At 55.2% G+C, this 25,193-nt stretch overlaps 9 protein-coding genes and 3 non-coding genes across 12 annotated transcripts; 4 read left to right on the forward strand and 8 right to left on the reverse strand.

Moving 5' to 3' along the window:
- Positions 1-237: 237 nt before the first annotated feature.
- On the reverse strand, positions 238-956 carry VDAG_04799 (uncharacterized protein; the record flags this gene model as incomplete). The annotated part of the gene is made up of 1 exon (XM_009654403.1): positions 238-956. Exon 1 carries the CDS (start codon positions 388-390, stop codon positions 238-240), a length of 153 nt encoding a protein of 50 aa, XP_009652698.1. The 5' UTR covers positions 391-956.
- Positions 957-1,170: 214 nt separating this feature from the next.
- Positions 1,171-1,286, reverse strand: VDAG_20016. The gene has a single exon (XR_692062.1). It is a non-coding gene; the product is annotated as a 5S ribosomal RNA (ribosomal RNA).
- A 1,404-nt stretch (positions 1,287-2,690) lies between these two features.
- Positions 2,691-4,322, reverse strand: VDAG_04800 (maltose permease MAL31; the record flags this gene model as incomplete). Its single annotated transcript, XM_009654404.1, has 7 exons — positions 2,691-2,897; positions 2,942-3,066; positions 3,166-3,464; positions 3,533-3,661; positions 3,702-3,880; positions 3,957-4,028; positions 4,098-4,322. 7 exons carry the CDS (start codon positions 4,320-4,322, stop codon positions 2,691-2,693), a joined length of 1,236 nt encoding a protein of 411 aa, XP_009652699.1.
- A 1,645-nt stretch (positions 4,323-5,967) lies between these two features.
- Positions 5,968-6,083, forward strand: VDAG_20017. Its single transcript, XR_692063.1, has one exon. It is a non-coding gene; the product is annotated as a 5S ribosomal RNA (ribosomal RNA).
- A 298-nt stretch (positions 6,084-6,381) lies between these two features.
- On the reverse strand, positions 6,382-7,944 carry VDAG_04801 (riboflavin transporter MCH5; the record flags this gene model as incomplete). Its single annotated transcript, XM_009654405.1, has 3 exons — positions 6,382-6,808; positions 6,882-7,487; positions 7,571-7,944. 3 exons carry the CDS (start codon positions 7,942-7,944, stop codon positions 6,382-6,384), a joined length of 1,407 nt encoding a protein of 468 aa, XP_009652700.1.
- A 649-nt stretch (positions 7,945-8,593) lies between these two features.
- VDAG_04802 (uncharacterized protein) lies at positions 8,594-10,390 on the reverse strand (the record flags this gene model as incomplete). The annotated part of the gene is made up of 1 exon (XM_009654406.1): positions 8,594-10,390. The coding sequence occupies one exon, from the start codon at positions 10,388-10,390 to the stop codon at positions 8,594-8,596; it is 1,797 nt and encodes a 598-aa protein (XP_009652701.1).
- Positions 10,391-10,838: 448 nt separating this feature from the next.
- VDAG_04803 (uncharacterized protein) lies at positions 10,839-11,276 on the forward strand (the record flags this gene model as incomplete). The annotated part of the gene is made up of 1 exon (XM_009654407.1): positions 10,839-11,276. One exon carries the CDS (start codon positions 10,839-10,841, stop codon positions 11,274-11,276), a length of 438 nt encoding a protein of 145 aa, XP_009652702.1.
- An 899-nt stretch (positions 11,277-12,175) lies between these two features.
- VDAG_04804 (uncharacterized protein) lies at positions 12,176-13,220 on the forward strand. Its single transcript, XM_009654408.1, has one exon. It carries the CDS (start codon positions 12,467-12,469, stop codon positions 13,115-13,117), a length of 651 nt encoding a protein of 216 aa, XP_009652703.1. The 5' UTR covers positions 12,176-12,466; the 3' UTR covers positions 13,118-13,220.
- Positions 13,221-13,410: 190 nt separating this feature from the next.
- VDAG_20151 lies at positions 13,411-13,514 on the forward strand. Its single transcript has one exon. It is a non-coding gene; the product is annotated as a tRNA-Val (tRNA).
- Positions 13,515-13,750: 236 nt separating this feature from the next.
- On the reverse strand, positions 13,751-15,139 carry VDAG_04805 (uncharacterized protein; the record flags this gene model as incomplete). The annotated part of the gene is made up of 1 exon (XM_009654409.1): positions 13,751-15,139. One exon carries the CDS (start codon positions 15,137-15,139, stop codon positions 13,751-13,753), a length of 1,389 nt encoding a protein of 462 aa, XP_009652704.1.
- Positions 15,140-15,985: 846 nt separating this feature from the next.
- Positions 15,986-19,316, reverse strand: VDAG_04806 (uncharacterized protein; the record flags this gene model as incomplete). The annotated part of the gene is made up of 4 exons (XM_009654410.1): positions 15,986-17,674; positions 17,881-18,032; positions 18,089-18,705; positions 18,793-19,316. 4 exons carry the CDS (start codon positions 19,314-19,316, stop codon positions 15,986-15,988), a joined length of 2,982 nt encoding a protein of 993 aa, XP_009652705.1.
- Positions 19,317-20,334: 1,018 nt separating this feature from the next.
- VDAG_04807 (uncharacterized protein) lies at positions 20,335-21,913 on the reverse strand (the record flags this gene model as incomplete). The annotated part of the gene is made up of 2 exons (XM_009654411.1): positions 20,335-21,191; positions 21,256-21,913. 2 exons carry the CDS (start codon positions 21,911-21,913, stop codon positions 20,335-20,337), a joined length of 1,515 nt encoding a protein of 504 aa, XP_009652706.1.
- Between the last annotated feature and the right edge of the window lie 3,280 nt (positions 21,914-25,193).

A 25,193-nucleotide genomic window follows, 5' to 3' on the forward strand; every position in this document is an offset into this window, starting at 1 on the left:
GGCTTTCCCAAGTCGCGTATCGGTAGGGTCAGGGGGAGGGCATGGCCTCGAACCGGGCTTGCCTATCTCCAGCTGAGGGAGATGAACGGATGGCCGTCCGCTGACAAGCGCCACGAAGCGGCATTCGCTGTGCCGGTCGCCTGGCCATGTCATCAATACGAGATGGGGGACGCAGCTGTGTGTCCGCCTATGTGCTGCATGGTCTGTCATGGTGTGGCAGCAACAATTGCCTGTCTTTTATTTGTTCGTCTTGCGTTTGACGCCCACTCTCCCGCTCTCTGCCGTCTTCCAGAGCTGACCAGTCTCGTGGATTCTCTGACGCCGACCCGCGCGATTACCGGCCTCTAGCGGATGCCGATCCTCGCGCTGGTTGACGCCCTGGCTTACCATGTAGCCCTAGCGAAAGGGTTTCTCATAATACGAGTCTCGCTAGCATTCGTATGGCGCCCGGGCTCCCCATCGAAAAGATCAACTCATGCGAGTGTGTTGTCAGCGGGACAGCGACACAGCATCCGGCCTTCCAACCCCCCTGAGAATCCTTGCTGCGTGCCCACTCTTTCTGGCTACGTTACTTGGACATCGTCCGATCGGTCGCTCGAAGCCTGGGGCACAGCTGGGGTCCTAGGCTTATGTGGACCAAAGAACAACCCAAGAACTTCGGATGAATCGAAATCATAAGACAACAGACACCCAGCCGCTCCGCTCGTAAACGCACGCGGCCACACGTTTATTCTCCTAGTCGTCTGACCAAACCTGACCTCTCTTGACCAACGCAGCCATCATGTGTTGTGGTTTGACCAGGGCGCTTTCGCACTGGTCGGTCGAACCTAAATGCCACCACCCAAGCAGCTCCATTACGCAATAGTCAGCTTTTCTTGGTTGGGACGCAAGACCCGTGGCAGAGTGTAATGATGAAGAAGGAAAACAGCCTGTCAGGCGCACCGTTGGTAGTCTGGCCGGATTGCCGTGATTACCTTCATCCCTAGCATGCATGTCTCACGCTGGGGGAGCCTAAAAGCCCTACTTGATTGTGCAAATTGTACAGGAACACATCCGCCCCAAGCCTCCCTACGGAACTGCGACAGCCTCCTGTGAGAGAAAAGGAACGACTTTCAGGTACCCCGACCAGCACGTCAGAAAATAGTCCAAGCCAAAAAATCTTGATCAAAAAACATACAACACCAGGGATTCGCCGGTGGTCACCCACCCGACTACTGGTCTGGCCCTTATTGGTTTATCTAGGGGAGAGCGGACGGGATCCCGAGGTTTCCAATAGGTATGGTCGTATGTGCTGCAGAGAGGCCATTCCCAGCATCATGTTCGCCGTTGCAAGGCGTTGTTCGGGGCGCGTCAGCCGCAGAGCCAAGAAAACTTCTTTGTTCCCAAGAGGCGGGGGAGCAGCTCCAGGCCACTAAAACTCTCCGACCAAGGCACAGTCGATCTCCCCCTAAAATACAACTCTCGGCGAGTCGTTAGTGTCGCCCAGCGCTGACTTTGACACATAAGCGTTAAGCTTCATCTTCACCGTCGAGCTAGCTTAAGTTCAGGGGCTTAAGGCTGAAAGAACCGAGAGAGGTGGCACAAAGGACTGGTTCGTGCGACCCGTTGTGGAGGGTGCTGCGGAACGGTTGTGCGCCCGAAGCCGGACTGTCCATAATAAGCACATGCGGCTAATTGGAAGGGCAGTGGTTGGGCAGACGTAGGAAGAGGGTGGGTGGAAAGGATGTCTGACACCTCGTATCCATCGCATGATGTGTGATGGTTGGGCTGAGGCGGGTTTTCGTTGTTCTCGCCAATGGCTTTCTGCCCGCTTCGGCACTGCCACTGCGTAACGTTGTGCATGGCGTTGTCCGGACGGACAGAAGTAGCGACGTTGGACGCTTGCAGCCTCTGTGTGAAGTCAGAATAAGTTTGTTCTTTGAAATGGTTCCAACGCACGGCACGTGTCTGGGGAAGCATGTTGGTCGCGGGAATTAAATGTTGGTTGCCAGTGCCGCGGCGTTGGGAATGCGGTTCCTTGGCTCGGTTGGTCCTCTCCAGCCAACTGCCCACACAGCTAGGGCGGGTAATATTTCAGCCCAAAAGAAGACGTTTTCGTTTCATCCGATTGTTTTCAGCCCAAGTTGAATGCATCCTGGTATCTTGGCGGTCGCGATTCCCAGTCAATTGGAGTGATTTGCCTGTCGCGTGACGGACCAAACCAACAACTCTGTGGCGGTGACATTGCTGTTGACACCTGCGTGGCGTTTCCAGCTCTCATAATTTACATGTGAACCAATGAGCTATGCTTCTTCTTCGTGTCGTCGAGTAGTTTCCGGATCTAGCTTTTTGTATTGAGTCTCGGGACTGTTAGTGTCATCAGCACTTCGGTGTGCCAAGCGTCTGCTGGACACGGCCAACGGGAGCGGGCAGGTGCGAGTAGCAGAGGAGGATAGCAGCATGTCCAGTTGAAGCAGAGCTACTCTGCTGTGCTCCCGTCTGGACTTTGCATTCGTGTGCAGCAAAAGAGCTTGCGGGAGTCTCACGGGAGAGACAGGATACTGTTGAAATGAGCTACATGACAAGCAATGAATTATCCATGACATTGTGCAGTACTGACTGTGGCCCCGTGCAGCCCGTATCTCAGAAGCTCCGCCTCTCTGTGACGTTGACGCCCAAATGGACTGCGACGTAAAGCAGCAGAAGCTTCGTCAGAGGTATCCCAGGGTTCTATGTACCGTATAGGAAGGGCCCAAAGGCCATAGACCATCATATCCCATGTGGCCAAGAGTGCAGTTTTCAACGTTCCATATCTTGGCATGACTCCCTACAAGAAAGTACAATTGCTGAACAGTGATAGGTGTTCGTTTCCTGGTGTTCATCTCCAACATAGCCCTGCCCTCCGACCGCCGATCCATCTACTGGTCGTCGTTGATGTCAACCGCCGTCTTTGTCCACTTACGTGCCGGAAAATTGTGCGGCGGCTGAGATACGGAGTGAGAATCCAGGAGAGCATGACCATGACGGTTTGCAAGGCCGAGGTGATAAGACCCATGGCAAAAGCGGTATCGGTGCTCATGCCAGCTTCTAAGAGCCATGTTAGAGCCAAAAGGTATTATTACACTGGCGGACTGAGGTTTGACTTGCGTTCGAAGACATAGACAGCTTGGTTCGCGATAAGATTACCAGTCAGGTTCTGCGCCGCATACACACAGCAGACAATTAGAGTACGGTAACAATCAGTACCCTTGAACAGCTCGAGGTGGTTGGGCTCCTTTTCGGTCTTCTCGAGCTCGATAGTACGACGCATCATCGCCACCAACTCCTTCAGGTTGACGGCCACAGACTTACATTCCAGGCGCTGAACAGAACGCTCAGCATCTTCGAGACTGCCCCTGCGGACGAGCCACGAAGGTGATTTGGGGGCAATCCAGATGAGAATGGCGAGAGGCGTAGGGAACGTCCACTGCAGCGCGATAAGGACCCTGCGGTACTTTTCCATTAGCAACCACGATCTGACCTTTTATACTTGGACGAGGCAGCAAAAATGTACCTGAAGGCTGTCTCGCTATCAAGCGTGTTGTAGCGATACGTGACAGCACCGACGATAATGGCACCGATAGCCCAGAACATCTGCAACATCTGCGTAGTCGGGGCCCTCAACCTCATAGGCACGATCTCACTGCAATAGGCGGGGGCATAGGCGATAAAAAATACCCCACGGTATGCCCTCGAGCAGCTGAGAGGCCAGAATAACGGGCAGCGAGTTTGCGAAATAGAAGACGAAGATGAAGGCGTTGAGGGCCATAAGCCCAGAAATAGTCGCCCAGCGGTATCCAATACGGCTCGTCAGGGGGCCGGCAAAGCACACACCGATGATAGCACCAAGGGGGCCGCCAACCTGAAGGGCCGCCAACCTGAAGGGCAGACTGCCACTTTGTTTCGATGATCATCTTACCGGTCGCTTCGTTCAGGACGCCGAATTGAGCGGCGAAGGCAGGCAGCGCGATGAAGTTGCCCATCAGGAAGACGCAGTAAGACTCCATGATCTGAAAGACACCGTGTCAATTGGATTTATTCTTGTAACCCTGCGCCAATAGAAGACCAGAGCCACGTACGATCGTGCAAGACATGGCGAAGGCCCACAGAGAAGCCATGGTGTAAGCCTTCGCAGCTTCGAGCACGCCCATTTTGTATTCCGTGTTCTCTGCCTCGATGGCGTCAGCCCTGTAGTCGGCGGCTCGAGCCTTTTCGTCGATGTCGTAGGCATGCTCGACGGTAGCTTTGTGTCCCTCCACTTCGGGATCGCCGCTAGGCGGCTTGGAACCCACAGGGTTGCTCATGTTTTTTTATCACGTTTGTCTGGAGTGAACAGATCATGGAGACATGGAGTAAAAGGGAACAGGTTCATCCGGGAGTGTTCGTAGTGATGCCTTTGGTAAGGTTGAATCTGCTCCTTATCTCCGGACTTATGCCTTGAACCAGATCGCAGTTGATGTGGGCCAAAGACGGACCAAGGGCAAACATGGTGAGGGGCCGTCCTATTGTTGTTCTGATGAACCCTTAGTCAGGCTCCGACGACGTCCATCAACCTGCTTGAAGTGCCGTCACTCACTCATCAGTTCGCGTCTCCACCACGATAGCGTTGTAGTAGAGTCTATGCCTCCGCAGTGTGTATAGACGCACCTATGACATGCCAAGGTCGCATGGCGGTAGTCTGCAAGGAGGACCTATCATGCTCTGCACCCGAAAACTTAGCAAGGCATCGCCGGCATAGCGTGCGTGGCATCCTATCCAGCCGGCAACAATCCCCGCAAGGGGGTACGGATCAAGGCACCACCACGGCGCCACTCCGGGATTCGGCCGCGCCAGGTGATAGCGGCTCATAGGGCATGATTTGATTCAGTATCACCAGTCGCATCTAAGAACTTTGACCGGCCCCAACTTTCCCGACTTCCCCGGCATTCTCCAGCCCGTCTCCGCGTCTTTGTTTGCGCTATTTTCGCCGCATCAATGTCCCGAATAAGATGATCGCATCGGCTCAAGACTGCCGGTCGGAGGACTGATGTCACGTCTCTGAAAAGAGCTCTTGGGGTTAACGTGGTATACGCAGCGGTAAGGGCAGGACTGGGCAGGGGGGCGAGAGATTGGTAGATGCGACACAGACGTGTGCTGTCAAGTCCACTGCATATACCAGCGAGCACTCGGTTCATCGTCGCTCGCATGCTGGTTCTCGTTGGTCCGGATTCAAATACATCTTGTCTGCAGTTTGTGTCCTCTGAAGTCCGGCAATCATACCTTGCCAAGGCATGCCAAGAAAATAGGATCGCCCGTCCTGCATCGTTCCCTTGAGCCGCCACCTGACATTTACGAGCCGCAACGACACTTGCAACGGAACGCCCCGGACGCGATGCCCGGATCAAGGCTGCCACCGAGGAGTTGATGACGACGACCTAAGCTGGCTGCCAGCGCCATGTGCATATGATGGCAGCGATCTGCGCATCGGCTCGTCTTGATCGAGCCTTTGCCCCGCGGCTGTGGGGAACGGCGCTACTCATATTTCCAGAGCCTGTAGTTCACCCAATTCCGTGTGGCAGAAGGACTCGGTTGGCGGCCCTCGGCTCTCATGTTCAGTCTCCGCACCGTCGCTCTTCCTGTCATTTCATCCTTGCATGCTGGCGCTTTTCCACAGTTTCTGGCTGGTTTGGTGCTAGGAGACCTGAACGGGTCGTAATTGTGTCTACTGGTGCCTTTGGCGGCTCAGTGGGTTCAATCGAAGTGTCGTCTGCTGTAATATCCGACGGGCCAAACGTCCGGTGCGAAGAGAATGTGTGCAGCCATTACCAGCTAATAAGCAAGTACGCAAGTCAGATGCCAAGTTTTCGTAAGCCTTGAGATCTACTGGCATGGATTCCCAAATCTCGGTACGTGTCCGACGCCGTGCTGTTTTCCCTATATAACCACTCCTAGGGTTCAGGACTTCCACATACGACCATACCTATTGGGAACCTCGGGATCCCGTCCGCTCTCCCCTAGATAAACCAATAAGGGCCAGACCAGTAGTCGGGTGGGTGACCACCGGCGAATCCCTGGTGTTGTATGTTTTTGTGAATCTTTTTGCTACGTCCGAGTCTGGAGTGAGGTGGGCGACGCGCCTGTAGAAGCGAGCCGAACAAACACTGAGGAACGGATCTTACAACCCCTGAGGATTGAGCTAGCACTTATTCTGAGACTTGGCGGGGGCCACGCTACCAGGTACACATGCACGTGTGCCGAGAGACCGAGATGTAGGCTGGAAATAAAATAACATGGTTGCGGCGCTTGCGCTGGAGCAGTCGCTCCCACAGATGCCAGGAACAGTGACCACATCTCGTGAGCGGCCAGTCCCGAAGCAACAATCTATCATATTTTGTTCAAGCGTAGTCCGACTTGCACATGTCTCGCAAAGAAGAAGACGACCGCAGACGCGAGCATGGCGAGGCCGCAGAACAGCTGCAGACCCAGATACCTGCCTCCCTGGGACTCGACGATGGCGCTGGCGATGGGACTCCCCGTCAGGGCGCCGAAAGACTGGACAGCAAACGCAGTGCCGGTGCGTATGCCAATCTGCCGTATATCCGAGATTTGCGCGACGAGCGTCGGCGCGAGTGAGGTGAAGCTGCCGGAGGAGAAGCCGAAGAGGATTGTGAAGACAATGATGGCTGTATTTGTCTTGCTGGGGATCCAGATGGAGAGGGTAAAGACGGCGGCGAGGGTGACGATGCAAATCATGACGTTGTAACGGCCGAACTTGTCGGCGAGGATACCGGGGATGATGCGCCCAACGATGCTGGCCAATGTTATCCCCTGAGGCTCCAATTCAGGAGGTTTATCGACTTGAAAACAAAGGGGGGAAAACTTACCTCACAGCGTGCATGATAGGGATGAGGTAAATAACCAACCCAGGACTCATGCCCTGTGCCTTGGCCTGCAGGATGATAAAGTTGAACGGCAAAAACATGCCCCAGAAGAAGAGAAACATGCCAAACACGGTGAAAGCCATGGCCGGCTCTCTCAATCCCTGCACATACTCCCTCAAAACAAGCGGCCTCGGTTCAGGCTGTAAGCGCGACCGCACGGTGTAGCACGAAACGCCCATGAGGCCGAGGAATAGAAAGGCCACGGCGCGAATGGTCCAGGGGAAGCCGACACGGTCAATCATGCGTGAGATCATGATAGGCAGGACGACGCCGCCGACGGAGGAGCCGGACATCATGATGCCAAAGGCCGTGGCGCGCTTCTTGCGGAACCAGGACAGGGTCGCGGACATGCTGGCGCTGGCGGCAGCGCTCGAGCCAATGGGGGCCACGATGCTCATGGCAAGAAAGAAATGCCAGAACTCGGTCGACAGCGAGACCATCATCATGCCGAAGACGTAGGTCAGGGTGCCGCCGACGACGATCCACTTGGGGCCGAAGCGGTCGTAGACGCGGCCGAACTGCGCTGTGAGCCAAGACCAAGGCCAGGGTCTGGAGGTGACGAAGATGCGATGATGCGACTTACAATGACGGGCATAAAGTTGAGCGTCCACAGAAAAACACCAGTCACCCACGAAATGGTCGATGACGGATACTCTTTGAGGGCATCGTCGACATAGTAGGCCTGGAACACGCCGACGCTGTTGCCGAGCCCAAAGGTGCAGAAGAGGGTACACCATGCTCCGAAGACGGCCGTCCACGCTGCGGCGCCACCCTCGTCAAAATCATCCGGGTCGACGTACGGAGCTTCGGACGGCGGCACTGCTTCGCCGGGGGCTATGGCTACGGGAACAGCGCCCTTTTCGTTGTGCGGCGGTGATGCATCGTGGGGCTCGGGATACACGTCTGGGGGCAGATCTTGGTGCCTCGACTGTTGTGCATTCGGCCGAGAGACATTGGCATGTCCGGCTTCAGGACCTCTGAGTCGTGATGGTGATGATCCCTGCATTGTGAGGGGGGAGGGACGATTGGTCTGGATCGCTGTCACAAAGGCTAGCTGGGAATATGCCTGCCTGTCGATCGATCAATCAATCAATAAAGTTTGAGTTGGCAGTTGACGTTTGTCTCACCCATGAGCGCCGACGCAACATTCCCACGCGACAAGGTGATTTCGTCGTCTGTTATATTCCGATGGCCAACAGGCTGTGTGATTCGTGGGGAATACACCCTCCTGTCTTGGAGGGATCAGCATCCCACTGCCAACACTCATTACCTAACTCGGGGTCCATTAGTCCGTGTCGCCGCTAGACGTTGTCCGATGAGGCCGTATCCGAATGTATAAGAGGGAGTTTTCGGCCGGGGTTAAGCCTCAAGCTGACTCTTGTCATTACTTGTATACAACCTCAACTGGTGTTCGGCAGACTGAAGCCATCAGACATCTCCCTTTCGTTGCTGGCTTTGTTCTTTGAACGACAGTCGCTGTGGATGTGGCGCCCAAGGCGGACATGCATGCAAGCCAAGCCTCGACAATCGATCTCCGTCGAATCGTAGTCACTCACACCAACGCGTGGGGGGCATTGGCCAGCACAGAATCACGCAAGAGCGCAAGAGTGAAAGCTGTGCTCAAAGGAAAAGAAAGCAATTGGTATTCGAAATGTCTAAACCGCCCTGTTCGCTCGTGACTTGTTCTCCCGGTGCCTCTTCTCCTTGGCCGCGGTCTTCTTCCTCTTCATCCACGACTTGTTGAGGTCGCCCCTGTTTTCCCAGAACCACTTTTGAAAGTCGCCCGAGGGTCCAGCAGCGGCAGCAGCAGCTTCCTCCTCGTTATCTTCGTCGCCGTTGGCCACGGCCGTGTCATCGGCCTCGTCCTCGTCCATTTCGTCGCCTGCCCAGAAGTTCTTGATCCTCGAGGGGTGGGCCGTATCAGGCGTCGGCGCAGCACTCCTAATGTTGCGCCATTCAAAGTCCTCTTGCGTGTAGGGTGTCATGGGGATCTGCAGGCTAGGAACTGCGTTGTCCTCCTCAATATCGTCGTCGTCACCTCCACCGCCGAAGAAACTGAAAGGCTGAGACTCCTTGGCCGGAGTCGTCGTCGCATCTTCACCCGCCCGCGCGCGCTTGTAAAGAGCCTCGAGAGGGTGCACCTTGGCCGGGGTTGCGGGCGGTATCTTGATTGTGAGACTATTGCTCGAGCTGGATGACTTGGGGCGCGATCCATCGCCCTTGAGTGCCGATGCTGGGCTGTCGGCGGCCTCCTCGGTAGATTCGTCAGCTGCTGCAGGGGCGTCCGGTACTTCCTCGTCAGTGGAAGAGCCGCTGCTGCTCGTGTCATCATCGCCGGCAGCCGCAGTTGTGACCTTGACACTGGGAGGGGTGGATTTCGCCTTAGTTTTCCCCTCCTCCTCTGATGCATCGTCGTCATCGGAGGAACTGCCGCTGCTGCTCGTAGCATCATCATCGACCGGTGCCGGCGTAGTAGCCTCGGTGGGAGTCGCAGCCTTCTCGGGTTTTGCGGCAGGGGCCTCTGCTTCCGAATCGTCGTCGTCCTCAGAAGAGCTGCCACTGCTGCTCGTCGTGTCATCCTCGACGACTGGCGGTGCTATCGTCTTCTTCTTCTTGCGAGATTCAGACTTGGGCTCAGCTGGCTTGCGGACCTTGACAGCTTCCACGACATTGCCCTCCTCGTCCACCCAGCCCTTGCCTTCGACGTACTCGGCATTGGAGGGCGCTGCATCCGAGGGTTTGCTCGACTTGAGGAAGCTGGGATACTTGGTCGTGTTTGAGAACTCGTGAATGACCGTCTCGCGTGACTTGCCCTTCTTGCGCTTCTCGACGGGGGCATTGGCCGGCAGCTTCGTCTTGAGCAGGCACTCCTCCTTGTCGGTGTACTTTGACCGTTCCTCGCGATTCTTCTTCTTCTCCTTCTTCTCCTTGCTCCTCTCTTTGTCTTTTCGGTCCTTCTTGTTGCGCTTCTCCTTGATCTTGTCCTCATCCGTGACAGTCCAGCCTCGCTTGACCTTGCGATCCTCAAGCTCAACGCCGGGAATGACGTTGTAATCGCGCTTGCGCTTCTTGGTGCCTTCGGGGTCGTCGCTCGACTTCTTCTTGCGCTTCTTGCCCGTCTCCTCCTCTTTCGCCGACTCGGCCGCGGGCTCAGGTCTCGCCTTTTCGACGCGCATCTTGGACCCCTTGAGCACAGCACCGTTCAGCTTCTTCTTGATCTTCTCGGCGTCCATGGCGGGCAGCTCGACAAAGCCGTAGCGCTTCTCGGGGAAGGTTTGCAGGGTGTGAAAGGAGATGCCTCGTGCCTTGGGCAGGGCGCTTGCGGGAACGACGACTTTGAGGAGATCGGCGTCGAGTGGTGTGATGTGCAGCCTGGTGTAGGCGTCGGGGTCGGTAGCCGTGGGTGCCTGGACTCGAGATGCGGGGGCTGCAGGCGAGGTAGACTCGGGCATCGTGGTCGGGGAGTTGTCACCTCACAGTTAAGCGCGCTGTGGACAACTGGAGGGGGGACAAGGCCGGCAGGTCGGGTGATGAGGATGTTCAAAGGCAGAGCTCGAAAGGCTCTGTGCACAAGAATTTCATTGGCTGTGGAGGCAGGAGCTGGTGCGATAAGATAAGGTTTGCTAAGTCAGCAACCACATCACTCTCACGACTCCTGGATTCCCAGGGTCGCCAGATCTACAGGAGACGAAGGCACAATTGTCTAATGGCTGGCTAACTCTTGACGGTATGAAGATATATGCACCTGGATTAACTGTATTGGTATCTTAGTATTGACTCTGCGGTAGCTGTGCCACCTGATTTGGGTGCACTGCACCTTCAGAAGGAGTGACGAGCTTCCTTCCTGTGTCCCGCACCAGTAGTGCCTGCCCGCAAAGGAACAAGCCAGTTTCAGCGCCAATGTCTCAAGGCCACGCGGACCTACATTTGCACATTCCAAACTTGGACATATCATCTCTGCAAAATCCTTTACCTGCATCGACCATTATCGTATCCTCATACGGCATCATCTACCGTTTGGAGCCCGTTGGCTTATATTCGGTTGTTGACATGTCCGACGTCGGCACCGAGGAAGAACGCTTCTATACCGCAAACAATACCCGCAACGAGAGCTTCGCTTCCGAGTTCCTCAGTCCTTATGATACGATCGAAACCTCCGAGGATGTTCTCTTCACGGGTCGCCCTTCTCTGAACACCGCCATTCAGTCATCTCAAAACGAAGCATTAGGTCGCCACTGGCTCGACAAGCAACGGAGAACGTTCAACCTGACTCCTCGGCCGAGGAACACTATTTTATGCAGCCTCGTCTGCAATGGCCAACCTGAGGACTGCGTCTAGCAGGCCCAGCCCGAGACTCAGTATCACCGACCCCAAAGATGCATGAGCGTCGATGAGACAGGTGTGCAGATACACCAGCGTTGCCTCCCGCCTGCCGTCCGTGCAGCAGCGAGCCGAGGATCACTCCTTGGAGCTTTTGGTCAGGGTATGATGCGTTTGACATTAAAGTCCGCCTGGAAGCTTACGCGATACCATAACCAGGTGATGCCTGTCTAGCCTCGACCAAAGCTGCCCCAAGCTCGACCGTCAGCGTCATCAGTACCCTAGGACAGAATCTGGGATGGTTATCGAGCGATTCTTTAACGGAAAGCCTCCTACCTCCCGCTCTGAATATTCAAGATTCGCAATTCTCCCAGAGTACCGGCGTCCAGGCCCGCAAAGTGGCGCTCACTAGCCCTGGGGACAACATTGACCGTATCAACCCACCTTTCATCCATGATGCCGTCCACGGAGCCCGGGAGCACCAGTTCAATCAACAATACGTCGAAAGTGCAGTGGCTGGAACAATTAATGAACCTGTTCTTCCGGAAGAGCTCAATCGCTTCTTGAACGACAGTTTTATCGAGGATATTACTGGACTGCCCTGCCATGAGCCGTGCTCATCCCAACACGAGCCGCTTGCTCGGATGACGGTGCACCCTACCGATACAGCCTTGTCAAATCAGCAGCGCAGGAAGCTCAGCTGTCGCGATGCATCAATTGAGATAAATCATGCCACTGTAGTCGATCCGGCCACGACCATCAGCTTACCGCAGACTGCTTTTTCGACCCGAAGTTCTGTCGATGGCCATCTCCACACCAAGGTTCGCACGCAGCTGCCGAACACGATCATACTTTCTCGGCAAAGTGTGACGGATATCCGCTGGCTAAATACACCGAACGCTTCGACCTTAACCCTCCGAGGTTCATTCGATAATCCGACTGAACTTCTTGTAGGCCATCCCGAAGGCGGGTCCACCGATGCTTCTTCTTCGACAATCAACCCACCCGAAGCTGTGTACAGACTAGGCGACGACAGGGTCAACATTTGCGACTACACAATCAGGCCCCCTACTGAGACGTTTGAAACTAATGACGGCCAAGAAAATGAACGGGAATCTTCCAAAACTTGCAGTCCAATTTCCTTCAAATCGTTTCCTGCGCTTGTAGTGCGGCAAAGCACGCAAGACTGGTTGAACCCGCCATCTAACATGCCCCTCGAAACGGAGAGTACAAGCAGTCTTTACCACCTCGGAATTGACGCGCGAAGCGGCCACATCTTGCCAATACCCTCTGTTTTGGTCGATGAACCCATCAAGCCACGGCATTGTAACCATAGAATGTTCCACGAAGACATATTTGAGTGTAGCGCTTCTATGCCCGGTAGCAGGCGGGCTACTGAAGTCGATATCTGCACAGTAACAGACGCAAGACCTGAGAGAATGGGAGCTGCCATTGGATCTTCGTCCCGTCGCAGGCGGGGAACCATTGATGGCACATCCATCCCATTGTCTGCTCTCCACAAGAATGAGTCAAGCGCGCCGCATCTCATGGACAGGATTCGAGAAGGAGGCAGGTCGATCACGCGAAGGTTGTCTGCTGTTTTCCAAGGAGTTGCGGTGTCGAAAGGCACAAGAGCACCCGCTCCGTCAGCCGACTCTGAGGGCCACTCAGTAGACGTGCAGACATCTCACGGTCTCGGTGGGCGCGGCTCAGGTGGCACTGAATATCTCGATCCTTTTGTGAGGAGGACTGTAGGTAACCCGGTGTTCACAACCCGTCGAAACATTTGCTCGGAGGATTGCCAGCCACATGCCTGTGAGGGGGACATGAGCCCGAAGATCCATCCTGCAAATGGTTGAGTGAGGGAAAAGATCCCAAGAATGTCGCCCAAAATGCCCGATGAACTACCTCACCTGAAACGGCCCAGATTGACCGGCCGGTAAGCAGCTTTAGACAGAACTCGCTTCCTCGACAATACTGAATCATCTCCTTACCATTTTTGAAGCCTCCTCGCCGGGTTATGTCAATGGTGATAAGCGGGTTCACCCTACCCCCCTCCACCCTACTCCCCTTTACCCCACCGCCAGGTCCAGGCCCGCGGCAGAGTTTGCTCCATCATCTACCTCTCAGTCGAGCGCCACCTTCATCGACAGTTTCGGTGGTGTAGTTGGTTTATCACGTCAGTCTAACATCTAATATCTTGTCAGGAGAGTTGGAGATCACTGAAGGTCGGGAGTTCGAGCCTCCCCTGAATCACTTTTGCCCCTTTGCAAGGCTTCTTTCGTATTGACACTTATGCTTCCTCTATTTGCCATTTGCTTGCTGCTTCTCCTAAACGCTGCCCAGACATGTGGACATGAGCTGTGTCTTGCAATCATTTTGAGATCCCAAACCCTCCTCAAATGCTCTTGTTTGCCGCGTGAGGTTTATCACCAACATCGTACGCTCTCCGCAAAATGACCGTTCCTTGCATTTATGAATGATGATTTCGACTAGAAAGCAACAAGTCCAGCCACCATGACGACAAGTAAGACAACGTGACAGTTGTACGTCGCCTGTGACGCTATGGACTTATCATCCTCCTCCTCCTCAATTGCCTCATCGAGCTTGTAGCCCGCGTTGAACAGCAGCTTTCCACCTTCCGCGCCGTTGACCGTTGTGCTATTCTCTCGAACGATTGAGCCCTCGAATGATAAACTGATCCTCAGAGTCACGTTCCACGGCCTCAATCCCTTACCTTCGTAGGCTGCAGATTGCATCGGGTTGAAATTGGATAGTTCAAAGGGCTCGCGCTCGTCAGGGTAGCATCCACCCTTCCGTTCTCCCATCCAAGGTATCGCCTTGTCGAGACTGTTGTTGAGCGTGAGGGTCATCTGGTCCGCGCCGATGCCGGCCATCTCCATGGTTGCGCCCTTGTCAAGCCAGAACGTTGGATTTGACGAGTACCAGATGCGCTCGCCATTCTCGTCAAAGCCGTCATCGTCTTGTCTCCTCCTCTTCGATCCGTCGGACCCCCGCACCGTGTCAATGTCCTCTTCATCTTCATAGTATCTCTGATTCATGCTGCACACGCTCTTCACCGTGACATACTGGCTTGGATGCTTCCCCGGCCGCGGGAAGGAGCCAATGTAGTCCTTGCTATCGATGATGGGTGGCGCCTGGACGTACTCTGCTCGCGCGGAAAAGGTGCCGTCATCCTCGGCCGTGATGTTCGTGGGCCAGTACACGCGCGTCGCCTCCTCGAGGTCCGTCGCGTCCGAGTCGTCGTACCGGTTCGTCCAGTAGGGCGAGAAGACCGTGTTGTACTCGCGCGTGTAGTTGGAGATGACAAAGTCGCTCGACCGAATGTACACCCAGCGCTGCTTGAAGTCGACGGCGTCCCGGAGGGCGTGGTACTCGTGGGCCGGCTGGAAGCCGCGCAGGACCCAGTGCATCGGGTTCGTGTCCGACTCGTTGCCCGTCGGGGCGACGAGCACGAGCGCCGGGTACCTGCTCGTCTTGGCGGCCCTGTCGTCGTTGTCGCAGACGTCGATTGGCTCCGACTCCTCGTCCCAGACCGTGTTGTGGGTGATGTGGTGGCGCACCGTGAGGGTGCCGTTGTAGTAGAGACCTGGCAGGCCGAAGGTTTCCAGGCGGGCAAAGTAGCCGCAGGGCGCTGAGTTGTCGGGGAGGGACGAGCCGTCATCGGTGCCGCTTCCGCTGCCGCTGCCGCTGCCACTGTCATCACCGTCGCTGTCGCCGCCTCCACCGCCGGATGAAGAGTCATCGTCGTCGTTGCTGCTTCCACCTCCGCCACCTCCGCCACCGCCGCCCTTTCTCTGAGCGGCAGCTGAGCCGGCGAGGAGACAAACTAGAAGCCTCAATGTCGATAAGCGATGCATGGTGGGCTGTGGAGTCCGAGGCACCGTCCGTCGGCGGGAGCAGGTTGCTCTCACAACGGGATGCCCACCCTTTAAGCTAGACAGGTTCTGCCTTGCGCCGCCATCGGCAGCATGAATGCAGCCCTAATTCTTCAGGATGGAGATCATAGGCCTTGTGAACCATGCACGGAGCATTATTCAGGCCGTATGACCCTGTGTAACAAGCTTCTTCAGACATTAGCCCATCCAGACACCCCCTGCAACGGCCGGGGTGGCTGTCTTACAGGTGTGCTAGCTCGCATCAAAATAGCGCCAACGAGGAGTTGCGGTGTCAAGCCCCATAACGATGCGGTGCACACTTTTGAATGCCATAGACGCTCGGATGCTCAATAAAATTCATCATCTCTGGGAGCTTAATGTGGCCAGTTCGTTCCCGGGCAGACAGCGCATACAGCAGAGTATCCATTGAAACGAAGCCAAGGAATCTTGAGCACGATGGAGTAAAAAGATCGTGTACCATTCGATTCGACTTCCATGGAAAGTGAAGATCTGCGTGGAGACGACAACTAGTGAGGTGCGTGAGATGACAAGGTGCAGTAGTCGGCGCCACATGCAGGGTCCGATTACACAACAGTGACCAGTGATGGGCTTTGAATGCTTGCCAATGGCCAGGAATACGATGGGAGCTGTCGGAGGCGGGGAATAGGCCCGTGAATAACCTTAATCTCAAATCACTGAAGCATTCAAGAGAATGATATAGGGCCTTGAAGCTGTGATGAGCAAACTACCTCAGGCGAGCGCAGCATTTAAATCATAGTTTCCTCGTATCCAGCTACCAAAGTCTATTTCGACAACAAGATCTCAAGATCATTCAAGAAGCCGAGTCTCTGGGGGGCCCAAGTAGGAATCTGGCACCCTGCCCTGCGTGCCAACCACAATCTTCTCGAGATAGACCTCGGGCGAGTTGGCCTGCCATCTCAGCGTGTGCTTTCCAGGCGCAAGGTTACCAAGCGCAACGGTCTTTTTCCACACGTGGTCCGCCACACCTGCCGTCCACTCTGGAGGCGTATCGCCCGCCTTGGCCGGCTGGCCCAGGACGCGCGTGAACTTTGCCGCCGCGTCATCAACGGACAGAGAGAACTCCATCGGCGTATTGGGGTCGGTGTCCAAAGCACCGTTAATGTACACTGTCGCGTTGACCTGGTTGCGCGTAGCCTGGCCGAGGATGTAGATGTCATATTCTAGCCAAGCTTTCTTTGCATCCTCTGGGGCCTTCTTGGCAGCCGCGTATGGGCGTAGTGCGACGGAGCCGGATTCGGATCGGGAGCCGAGGAGAGGTGCGTATTGGAAGCCAATCTCATCGCCGCTGGCCTCGCCTGATGACCTCTGGTGGTGAGGTCCTTCGATTGAGATGTAACCGTCAGTTTCAGGGAAGCCCTTGAAGTCTGTAGGAGCGTTCAAGTTGAGTATGGGCAGGTGAACAATGTCGAAGTAGGGCTCTGGCTCCCACGAAACGCGAATTTCGACCGTTTTATTGAGCCCCGACGGCACAGACGCCCAGTCGATGCTGACATGGATGCGTGCATCCGGTTCGTCGGCCGTGACTTGGCCCGACGTCTTGGAGAATCTGATCCACGACTCGGCCGCACCCACGGACCAAGGGATCGGCTTGCGCTGATCGCCACGGTGGAACAGCTCGATGAAGCGAGACTCGGGTCCATGAGGTTGCATGAGGCGCATCCTCGGCGAAAAGCCGTCTTTCGTAGGCAGTGAAGGGTTGATAGAGGCGCAGATGCGGCCCTGTGACAGCGCGCTTCGCGATTGCTCGACGTAGATGCCCAGGTTCCCGAAACCGTAGTCAAAGTCCTGGCGTAGCTGGACGAAGGACAAGTTGGAAAGGACGTCACGCGACGACGGACGCCAGTCGGCAACGTTCATATCGAACTTGGGCGTCGCCATGATGCCCTTCCATTTGCCGCCGGCGATGCGGTCGTATCTCTGGACGAGATCGTGGTCGTTCTCGAATTCGTCGATCAGCCTGTGAGCAACGGCGTTGGCCGAGTTTCGTCTTTCGAAGCCGTACTGCTGGTTCTTGCCCTGTCCCAGGACGATCGAAATGTAGTTATGCCCAGCTAACGCAGGATACAGAAGCGTGTGGTAGAGGGCGTCACGGCGATTGCGAGGCAGCCTGTCACTGATCGACTGAGCCAGCTCTGCGAGTGACTTCCAGGCTTTGACGATTTTGTCAGCTTCCTCGAAACTCAGCTGGGAGAATGTCGTGGGCTCGGTCGTCTCAAACTGCCGCATGCCGATCAGGTGGCTATAGGCCAACCAAGCTGACGCGACGTCCTTGGCCACTTCAGCGCCGAAGTCTCTCTCGGCCAGGGTCTCGAGATACTGTGGTAGGCTGTCCAGGTCAAAACGTGTTTTATTCCACGCGAGATCCATCGCCAAATTGATGGGAACCTCAAGAGGTTTGATATCTCCAACGTTAAGCACCCAGATGCGATCTGCTCCGCGCTCGGCAGCTTGGAACAGCTCTTTGTATACTTTGGGCTGCGATAATTATCAGTCGGTGGCGCGCTTTCCGAGGGATCTGGAGAGCCGTGATCTCTTACCAAGTTGTTGCAGTTTTGCCACTTCCAGCTCTTCGGTCGTCCAACGTAGGCAAAGTGGTAGTACAGCTATAGAGAGCCACATATAAATCAGCGTTCTGGGAGTTTTCAGGCATCAGGGAAGGGGGAAGGGGCAAATGTATTTACGCCAATGCCTCCCGATCTTTTCCGCTCCTCTTCAGTTGGCAAGCGCTGCACATTACCCCAGTTGTCGTCGGTAAACATGAGCGTCACATCGTCTGGGGGCGTCAGGCCTGCGGCGTAGTAGGTCGCAACCTCCTTGTAAATAGTCCAGACCTCTGTATGCACGTATCAGCCCAAGCTGCACTCTGTACAGTCAAAGGCTCCAACTTACGTCGTGCGGCCGTCACGTTGCCGTAGTGCTTAGCCAGCAGTCCGCGCTGTGTCTCGAAGACATCTTCGAGGACAGCGATGGGATCAGCGGCGTTGATCGGTCCGTCATTCTCGCCGCGCATGCCCAGCGTGAAGTACGTCTCGTTCTGGCCTGCGCGCCGAATGCCCTCGTCCATGAACTTGACGACATTGTCCTTGTTCTCAACCCAATTCCACTTGCCTGCCGGGTTGAGCGTCCACTCGTTCGATGCCCGCTGCATGGGCTCGTGGTGGCTCGTCGACACGACGATGCCGTAGTCGCTCGCCAGCTGCTGGCTCCGGCTGTCGTCGGTGAAGAAGATGCGACCCGGCTTGGGGACGAAGCTCGCCCACATGGCGGGCCAGATGAAGTTTGCCTTGAGGCGGAGGAGCAGGTCGTAGACGCGCTCGTAGAATTCGGCGTCGAAGGTGTAGTCTGTTCTGTTTGCGTGGTTCGCCCACCAGCCGGTCAGAGCAGGGGCTTCGTCGTTGATGAAGATGCCGCGGAACTTGACGCTCGGCTCGCCGAGGGTCAATGTCTTGTCGAGGGCGTAGATCCTCCTGTGCTTGGTTACGGGGACGTCCGCCCACCAGTGCAGGCTGCCATCGCGGCTTGTTAGCGATACTTGATACAGAAACCGTCCATAGTAGAAGGCCATGACGTGGGACTTGGAGAATTTGACTCACGGAGACTTTCCACTCTGTTCCGACAATGTGTAGACGCCAAACATGGCGCCACGCATGTCGCTGCCAGCGATGACGAGCGCATGCTGAACGCCAGGCAGAGGATCCTTGACCAGGGTGGTGTGGAAAGACTCCCACTTGCCACGAAGACCTTCAACATCAACTTTGTTCGCGCGCTCGAGGGCCTGCAGGAGCGGGGAGTCGACGGTCGCGGCAATAATGACAGCTTGAGGAGAAGTACGAGAGCCAGAGTCGCTGGTCTGGTTGGCGCCTCGCCATGCTTTGACAGGTGGCTTGCGGCCCGTGATTTGCTCCAGGTCCTCGGCCAGGCTATTTACGGCAATCTTGATACCGACCGGATCATTATCATCGTAAAGGATGGTGGCGCTGTGGATTTCAACGGCCCCGGCGGATGGCTCGAATCCCACGAGCTTTTCTTGGATGCTCGCAGCGACAAGAAACGGCAAATTGAGGAACTGCAGTAAGATCGCAGCCAGCAGGATCACAGCCCTTGACGATTGAGCCATGACAGTCGCGATGTAACGATTCTGGCGAAACCCGCTGTGCTACATGTGCCGTGTTGTCTTGAAATATTTGTGCCTGGACCCCAACATCCTTATGTGCCCCAGTTCCCTGCCCCAATTGCCCTTTGCAAGAATCGCAGCTTTGCAAGACGATGAAACCCTCTCATGCATGCTGCCGATCATCATCATGCCGGCCTCCATCAAGCGGGCAGATGTCGACATTGTGTCCAGAGCATAGGAAGCTACAGCGTCGCAACAGTGGGCTCGGCCTGCTTTGACCCGCAGACGAGGTACGATTCGCCTGCCCAAAAAGGACGTCATGTCGTGGGCGAGGGTCTGGTGCGGAGGGTGAGAGCAACATGAAGGTTGGTGTGTACCCCCGCAGTGAATGGAAGATGCGGAGGCGGAAAGGCGTCTTCGTACTTGGGAGGGTTCTTGCCAGACCAAGATTGGTGGACCAAACCGGGGGAAACGTCCGATCTCAGCCTGCCGCGATGAGATGAGCCGACAGGTTTGCGCTACTGCGTTGTCACTTTGCCATCTCATTTCGGGCTTCACTTCTATTCGCAGGCTGCAGTGCAGGTTCGTTGTAGTGGGTCAGTCACCCGGGGAAGCATCTTGCGGGGATGTCGATCAGGGTTGTGGAGGAGGCCTTTGGGATGCTCGCCCCTTGGACCAGCGGCATGTTTGGACCGAGGCCAGATTCTATGTGTAGCATCACGGGCCCCAACGTCGACCTTGTGCTGCAAGACCAAGGCTCACGGGCGTGGTATGTATGGCAGTTACATGAATGGTACTCCAACTTGGTTTACACAAAATGAACATGATCCAGGCAGCATACTGATGAGTGTGTCGTCAAAGAGTGACCTCAAGTCTTCTTCAAGTCCTTCCCTTCATCCGTTCTGTCATCCTTCCTTTCGTCCCCTCTTCATCCTTTCCTCCATGTATACCCCCTTCATCTCCTCTCTTCACCCTCAGTTCCAGATGGAGGGCAGACCCAACGCTAATAACCAGCACAAATCTAGTTGGCTGAAGCCGACCGTTCGGAGCCCTCGGAAGCCACAAGGCGGGGTGGCCGAGTTCCTGGGGGTGGGAGGACGGCAGGGATGGCGATGGCAGCTGCGGGGAATGGGGTCAGGGGCCGAGGACCAGACCGAATGCGGACCTCGACGCGGGGGCCGAGACGGGCAGCGACAGGGATGGTCAGCTCGGTGGACGAGGAAAGGACACTCGGAGAAGGACCTCCACGGACGCCGCCAGCCAAGTTGTCGAGCTCGACGCCCACGTCGCAGCGAGCAATGGGGGCGCTGGCGAAGAAGATGCCGGCCACGACCACAAAGGTGAACGCCAGGACGACCGGAGCAATCATTATGGTGGGCCGGTATTTGTCGGGGTCTGCGTAGTGAACTGCCATGACCACGACTGCCGAGACGCCGAGGCTGATCAGAACCACGACTGTCACTACAATGCGGATGACTCTGGGGTTGCGGTCCCTGAGACAGCTGTTGACAATGTCTAGAAAGCGCTGACAGAGCTCTGGTCTGTTGCGGCCACCTTGGCTGTTCAAGATGGGGAGAGAATCTTCTGGGTCCTCGGTGGGGTGGCTCGCATGAGGCGTATTGAAGAAGCTCCTGCGTATGTTCACCAGCTCTGGAGTTGAAATGCGCCGAGCCAAGTTGCCAAGAAGGCGGTCTTCGACTGTCTGGGCCGGGGCGGTGTCTCTCAGAGCCATGAGCAAAGTCTCAATGGCGGCAGCATTGTGCGAGGCTTCTTGATCACCTTGAGCATCATTCTCTTCGTTTGCATCGCGGGCCGGGAGAGAATCAGAAGCCAAGCTCTGGTCATGTTGATAGTCTTTGTCGGCAGCAGGGTGATGGGCTGAAGGAAGGCGCGGTTAGATGCTTTCAGGCCACAAATGAACCAACGACAAGGGGGAGCTCACCAAGAAGTGCTAAATCGCGGGCAGGAATAGTGAGAGAATCGATTCGAGCAAACTTCTTTTTCTCCCGCTCATGGAAATCGTCGCTGTCTCTTTCATTCTCACTCTTGCTTGCATGCTGGCTCATGCTGTCAAGGGTCCCACCGCGGGACGTAGTCGAGCCACGAGGCGTGGCATTCTGCAGAGGCCAACGAGCCCGCGAGCTTGGCATTTTGGCAGCATGATCCAAGAGGGCATACTGCGAGAGATGGGATCCCTGCACCGAGCCTTGCACATGAAAGTACTGGCCTTGTTCGGAAGAGGTCGTGAACGATGCTGCAGCATTGCAAGGGAAAGTGCCCTGGCCATCATGAGATGTGCTGCCTCTGATCGGACCACTATCATGAGTGACGCCATGGATAGCTAGATCATGATGTCCGCTGCGTTCATGATGGTCGCTGCGTTCATATTGGCCGCTGCGTTCATGATGGTCGCGGCGTTCATGATGGTCGCGGCGTTCATGATGGTCGCCGCGTTCATGTTCATTGGCGGGTTGAGAAGCTCTGACTTCGGTTCCATCATCACTGCCCGATTGGGAATCCTTCAGCTGACGAGGGGGGCTGGAAAGCTCCGCGATACACTGTCGACAGTGGCAACCTTTGGCATGCGAAAGACACTCCATGGTTACTTTTGATGCTGCTATCGGTTCTCTTTGTGGCTCTAAGCAATACCTGACAGCGCTGGAATGTCAGTCAGGTCGATTCAGCCGCGTATATCAAGCCCGTAAGCTCTTATCCGCTACCTACGCAAGTTCAACAGCTCGCAGATTAGGGTCCTCAACTCGATGAACTACGTGATACAGGAATAGGTTAGTGATCATTCATTTCAGGCTCTTCAATCCAAAAGCACATTCAAGCCTTATGCGGGCATGAGGCATGAGTGGCATGGAGCTATTACGCAAGCTCGGAAAGCGGAGAAGTCGCACATACCTAGCAGAGCTATAGCTTGTCGAATGGTCGCTTAGAATCGAGAAAGGTTCATTATGACCGCATGCGAGCGCTTTGGATATCAACTGAATCTTCGTGATGATTGCGCGGGGACCCGGCGTCGAGAGCCTTCAGTTTGGTGATGCGTAACTGCTGTGCTTAGTCGCTTTGCGGGTAGGGAGTAGTAGGAGGGGACAGAAAAGCAAGACCTGGCGTGCGGGCTTGTTGATGCCTTTTCGTGCGTGTTATTTTGGCAGGCAAGAACGCGTTCTTGCCCAGGCCATAGCCCTCTGATTCATAAGTGCTTTGTGTCCTGAGAGCAGGGTGCAGGACATAAACAACAACATCATCCTGTTGGTATTCCTGAAATCACAGCTTTCCGCGAAAGGCTCAGTTTATCCTGATGAAAGGCCTATTAGAGCGCATGATGGTTGCATCTGAAGTAGGCTTTTTTTAAATAACGTGCATGATAAGCAAGTGGGCCAAACAAGCAAGTGGGCCACCTGACCACGACCATGCGACGACAGCAGCATCCCGGTGAACCCTAACGCCTTAAATCAATTGAAACTACTTGAAATCCTCTTCTTCAGAAGCCCTCGTCTCCAGCTGACAAGTCCGCGCATTATGTCCAGGCTCGCCGCAGACACCGCAGCGCCGTTTCTTCGTCCCGTCCCTTGGTTGGCGACTGCTTCTCTGACGCGTTTCCTCATTTATCTGGACCTGAACCTCGATATTGGTTTGTATCTCCTGTCCCTCACCTAGAGTTAGACTCCCTCCTTGCCTGAGACGTGTTTTCTTAGCTCTCCGACGCTTGCTGAGTGTCGCGTTCTCGTCTCGAAGGATCTGGTTCTCCGACTTCAATAGGGCGAGTTGATGCATGATTCCACGCGTCCCCTTGGTAAAGTGGTCTATAGCGTTAAGAATCGACGTCGGAGAGCTTCCTTGGTGTCGGGCGATTCGACCTTTAATAAACTCTGACTGACAGCTAGCTTCAATCGGGTTGTGAGGCGTTTGGGAGACCCAAGGTTCTGATGTATCGGGGACCCCCTCGACGGGCGTCGGTGTCCGTAGCTTCACATCCAGCTTTGAAACCACAATTTCGGGGCTCATTGGGACAAGCCCAGCACCTCTGAACCCCCCCTTGATATTCCTTTCCGTCATAGCTTCTTTGAAAGCTGCGAAAAACGCGGGAAAGAAGTCCTCCTTCGTGATGTGGCTTGTACCTGCCCTCATCTTCTTCTCAATTTGCCGACCGTAGGCCTGCTTTAGCGGGCCAAAACAGCCAACATCAAGAGGTTGAAGTAGGTGAGATGAATGGGGAGGCATGCATAGCGTAATGATGTTGTTTTCCTTGCAGTAGAGCTCGAACTCAACGGAATGGTGACTTTGGTGCCCATCTAGGATAAGGAGGCGATATCCGGCCGACCGACGGGGCTTGGTATGCTTGTCAAAATGCTGAATCCATTCTAGACCTTTCTCATTTGTTGTCCAGCCTTTGTCTGTCGTAGCGATTACCCAGTCGTGAGGTAGAGGGCTGTCTTCGTACCAGCTTGAGAGGTGATTTTTGCCCGCCATAATGATGAACGGCGGGACACACCACCCGTCTGCGCCAACGCCTTGGATCACTGTCACCCATTCCCGACCTCCTGGTTGGACCATTTTCGTATTAGAACGTCTTTCGGCGTTCGTAACGACCATTCCGGACCCGATAACGCCCATCATAAACCCAGTCTCATCGAAGTTATAGATATCAGGCTCCGCGATACCGTATTTGGCGATTGTGTTCTTTACGAGCGCGAACCAATCGCGAATTGCCTCGGGATCTTCGCATTGGGCTCTCTGATAGTCATATCTGCGAAAGAAACGCGTCTTAAGCTCTGGTTGTCGCCTGACGAAGTTTGAGGCCCAGCGCTTCCCGACACTCGGCGCGTCGCGGTCGGCTAGCAGTCGATTAGCCATATCTTCAACCTCACAAAGCCGGGGAGGAAATGCTCGGGAATTTAGCTCAAGTATGTATTGAACAATCGTTAACTCCTCGAGCTCCGTCAAATTTCGATTGAGGGGGATCCTGTCGCGTTGCGAAGTAATACCGCGTAGTCGACGCGTCAAGGTCATTCGGGGAACACCAAAGATATTTGTCGCAGCGCGTATACTGAGATCTGGGTCATTTTGAATAGCCTGAAGAGCAAGCTGTAATTGACGTTCTTGTGAGGGCGGAGACATCGTTGTTGGTGGAAGAATTAATGGTTAACGTAAGAAGGTCGCGTTTTCGTCGTCAGGTGGCCCACTTGCTTGTTTGGCCCACTTGCTTATCATGCACGTTAGTTGAATTCATTCTATAGTGAATAATGTTCCCATTTCTGTATGACAATAGCTCTTTAAGCCCAACAAGGCTTTCAGAGCTTGATCGACAGCCCACGCACGCGACCATGAGGGACATCCAACCGCCTTTCTAGATAAACAGCACAATGGGACCAGACAATCAATGTAAAGACCTCCTCCAGGGCCGGAACCGACCTCCAACATGCCAATCTTTGCATTGCCCCGATTCGCATCTGCCAGTATACTCGTAGTGGGTCTTCCCATAACCTGATCCCGGTTGAATGTGATCAGAAGTGCTCCGTGCCTTCTTGTATCCCCTCTCATGCTTGTGCCAGTCAGTGTTCTGTCTTCTTCCTTCCCCCGCAAGGATAAGGTAGTCTTGGTGAAAGTTCTCCGCTTGTCGAGTTTGTTGCTTCGCTTGCACGTGATCCATCTCATACACCCTGATATCTTTCTTGTAGAAGCTGTTAAGCCGATCAAACTCTTCGAACTCGCTGCCGCGGCCTTCGCGTCGCCGCCACTCTTCCAGTCCACCCACTCGCCGATCCCCCCTCCTTTCCAAGCTTCGCAGATATCGCTTCCACGCTCGCCACAAGTCTTCAAAATGCTCGACTGCCACCTCGAGGTTGTCTGCATGCTCCTTAGAGTTTTCCA

Source organism: Verticillium dahliae, genomic scaffold (genome assembly GCF_000150675.1).
Source record: "Verticillium dahliae VdLs.17 supercont1.8 genomic scaffold, whole genome shotgun sequence".
Taxonomy (NCBI): domain Eukaryota; kingdom Fungi; phylum Ascomycota; class Sordariomycetes; order Glomerellales; family Plectosphaerellaceae; genus Verticillium; species Verticillium dahliae.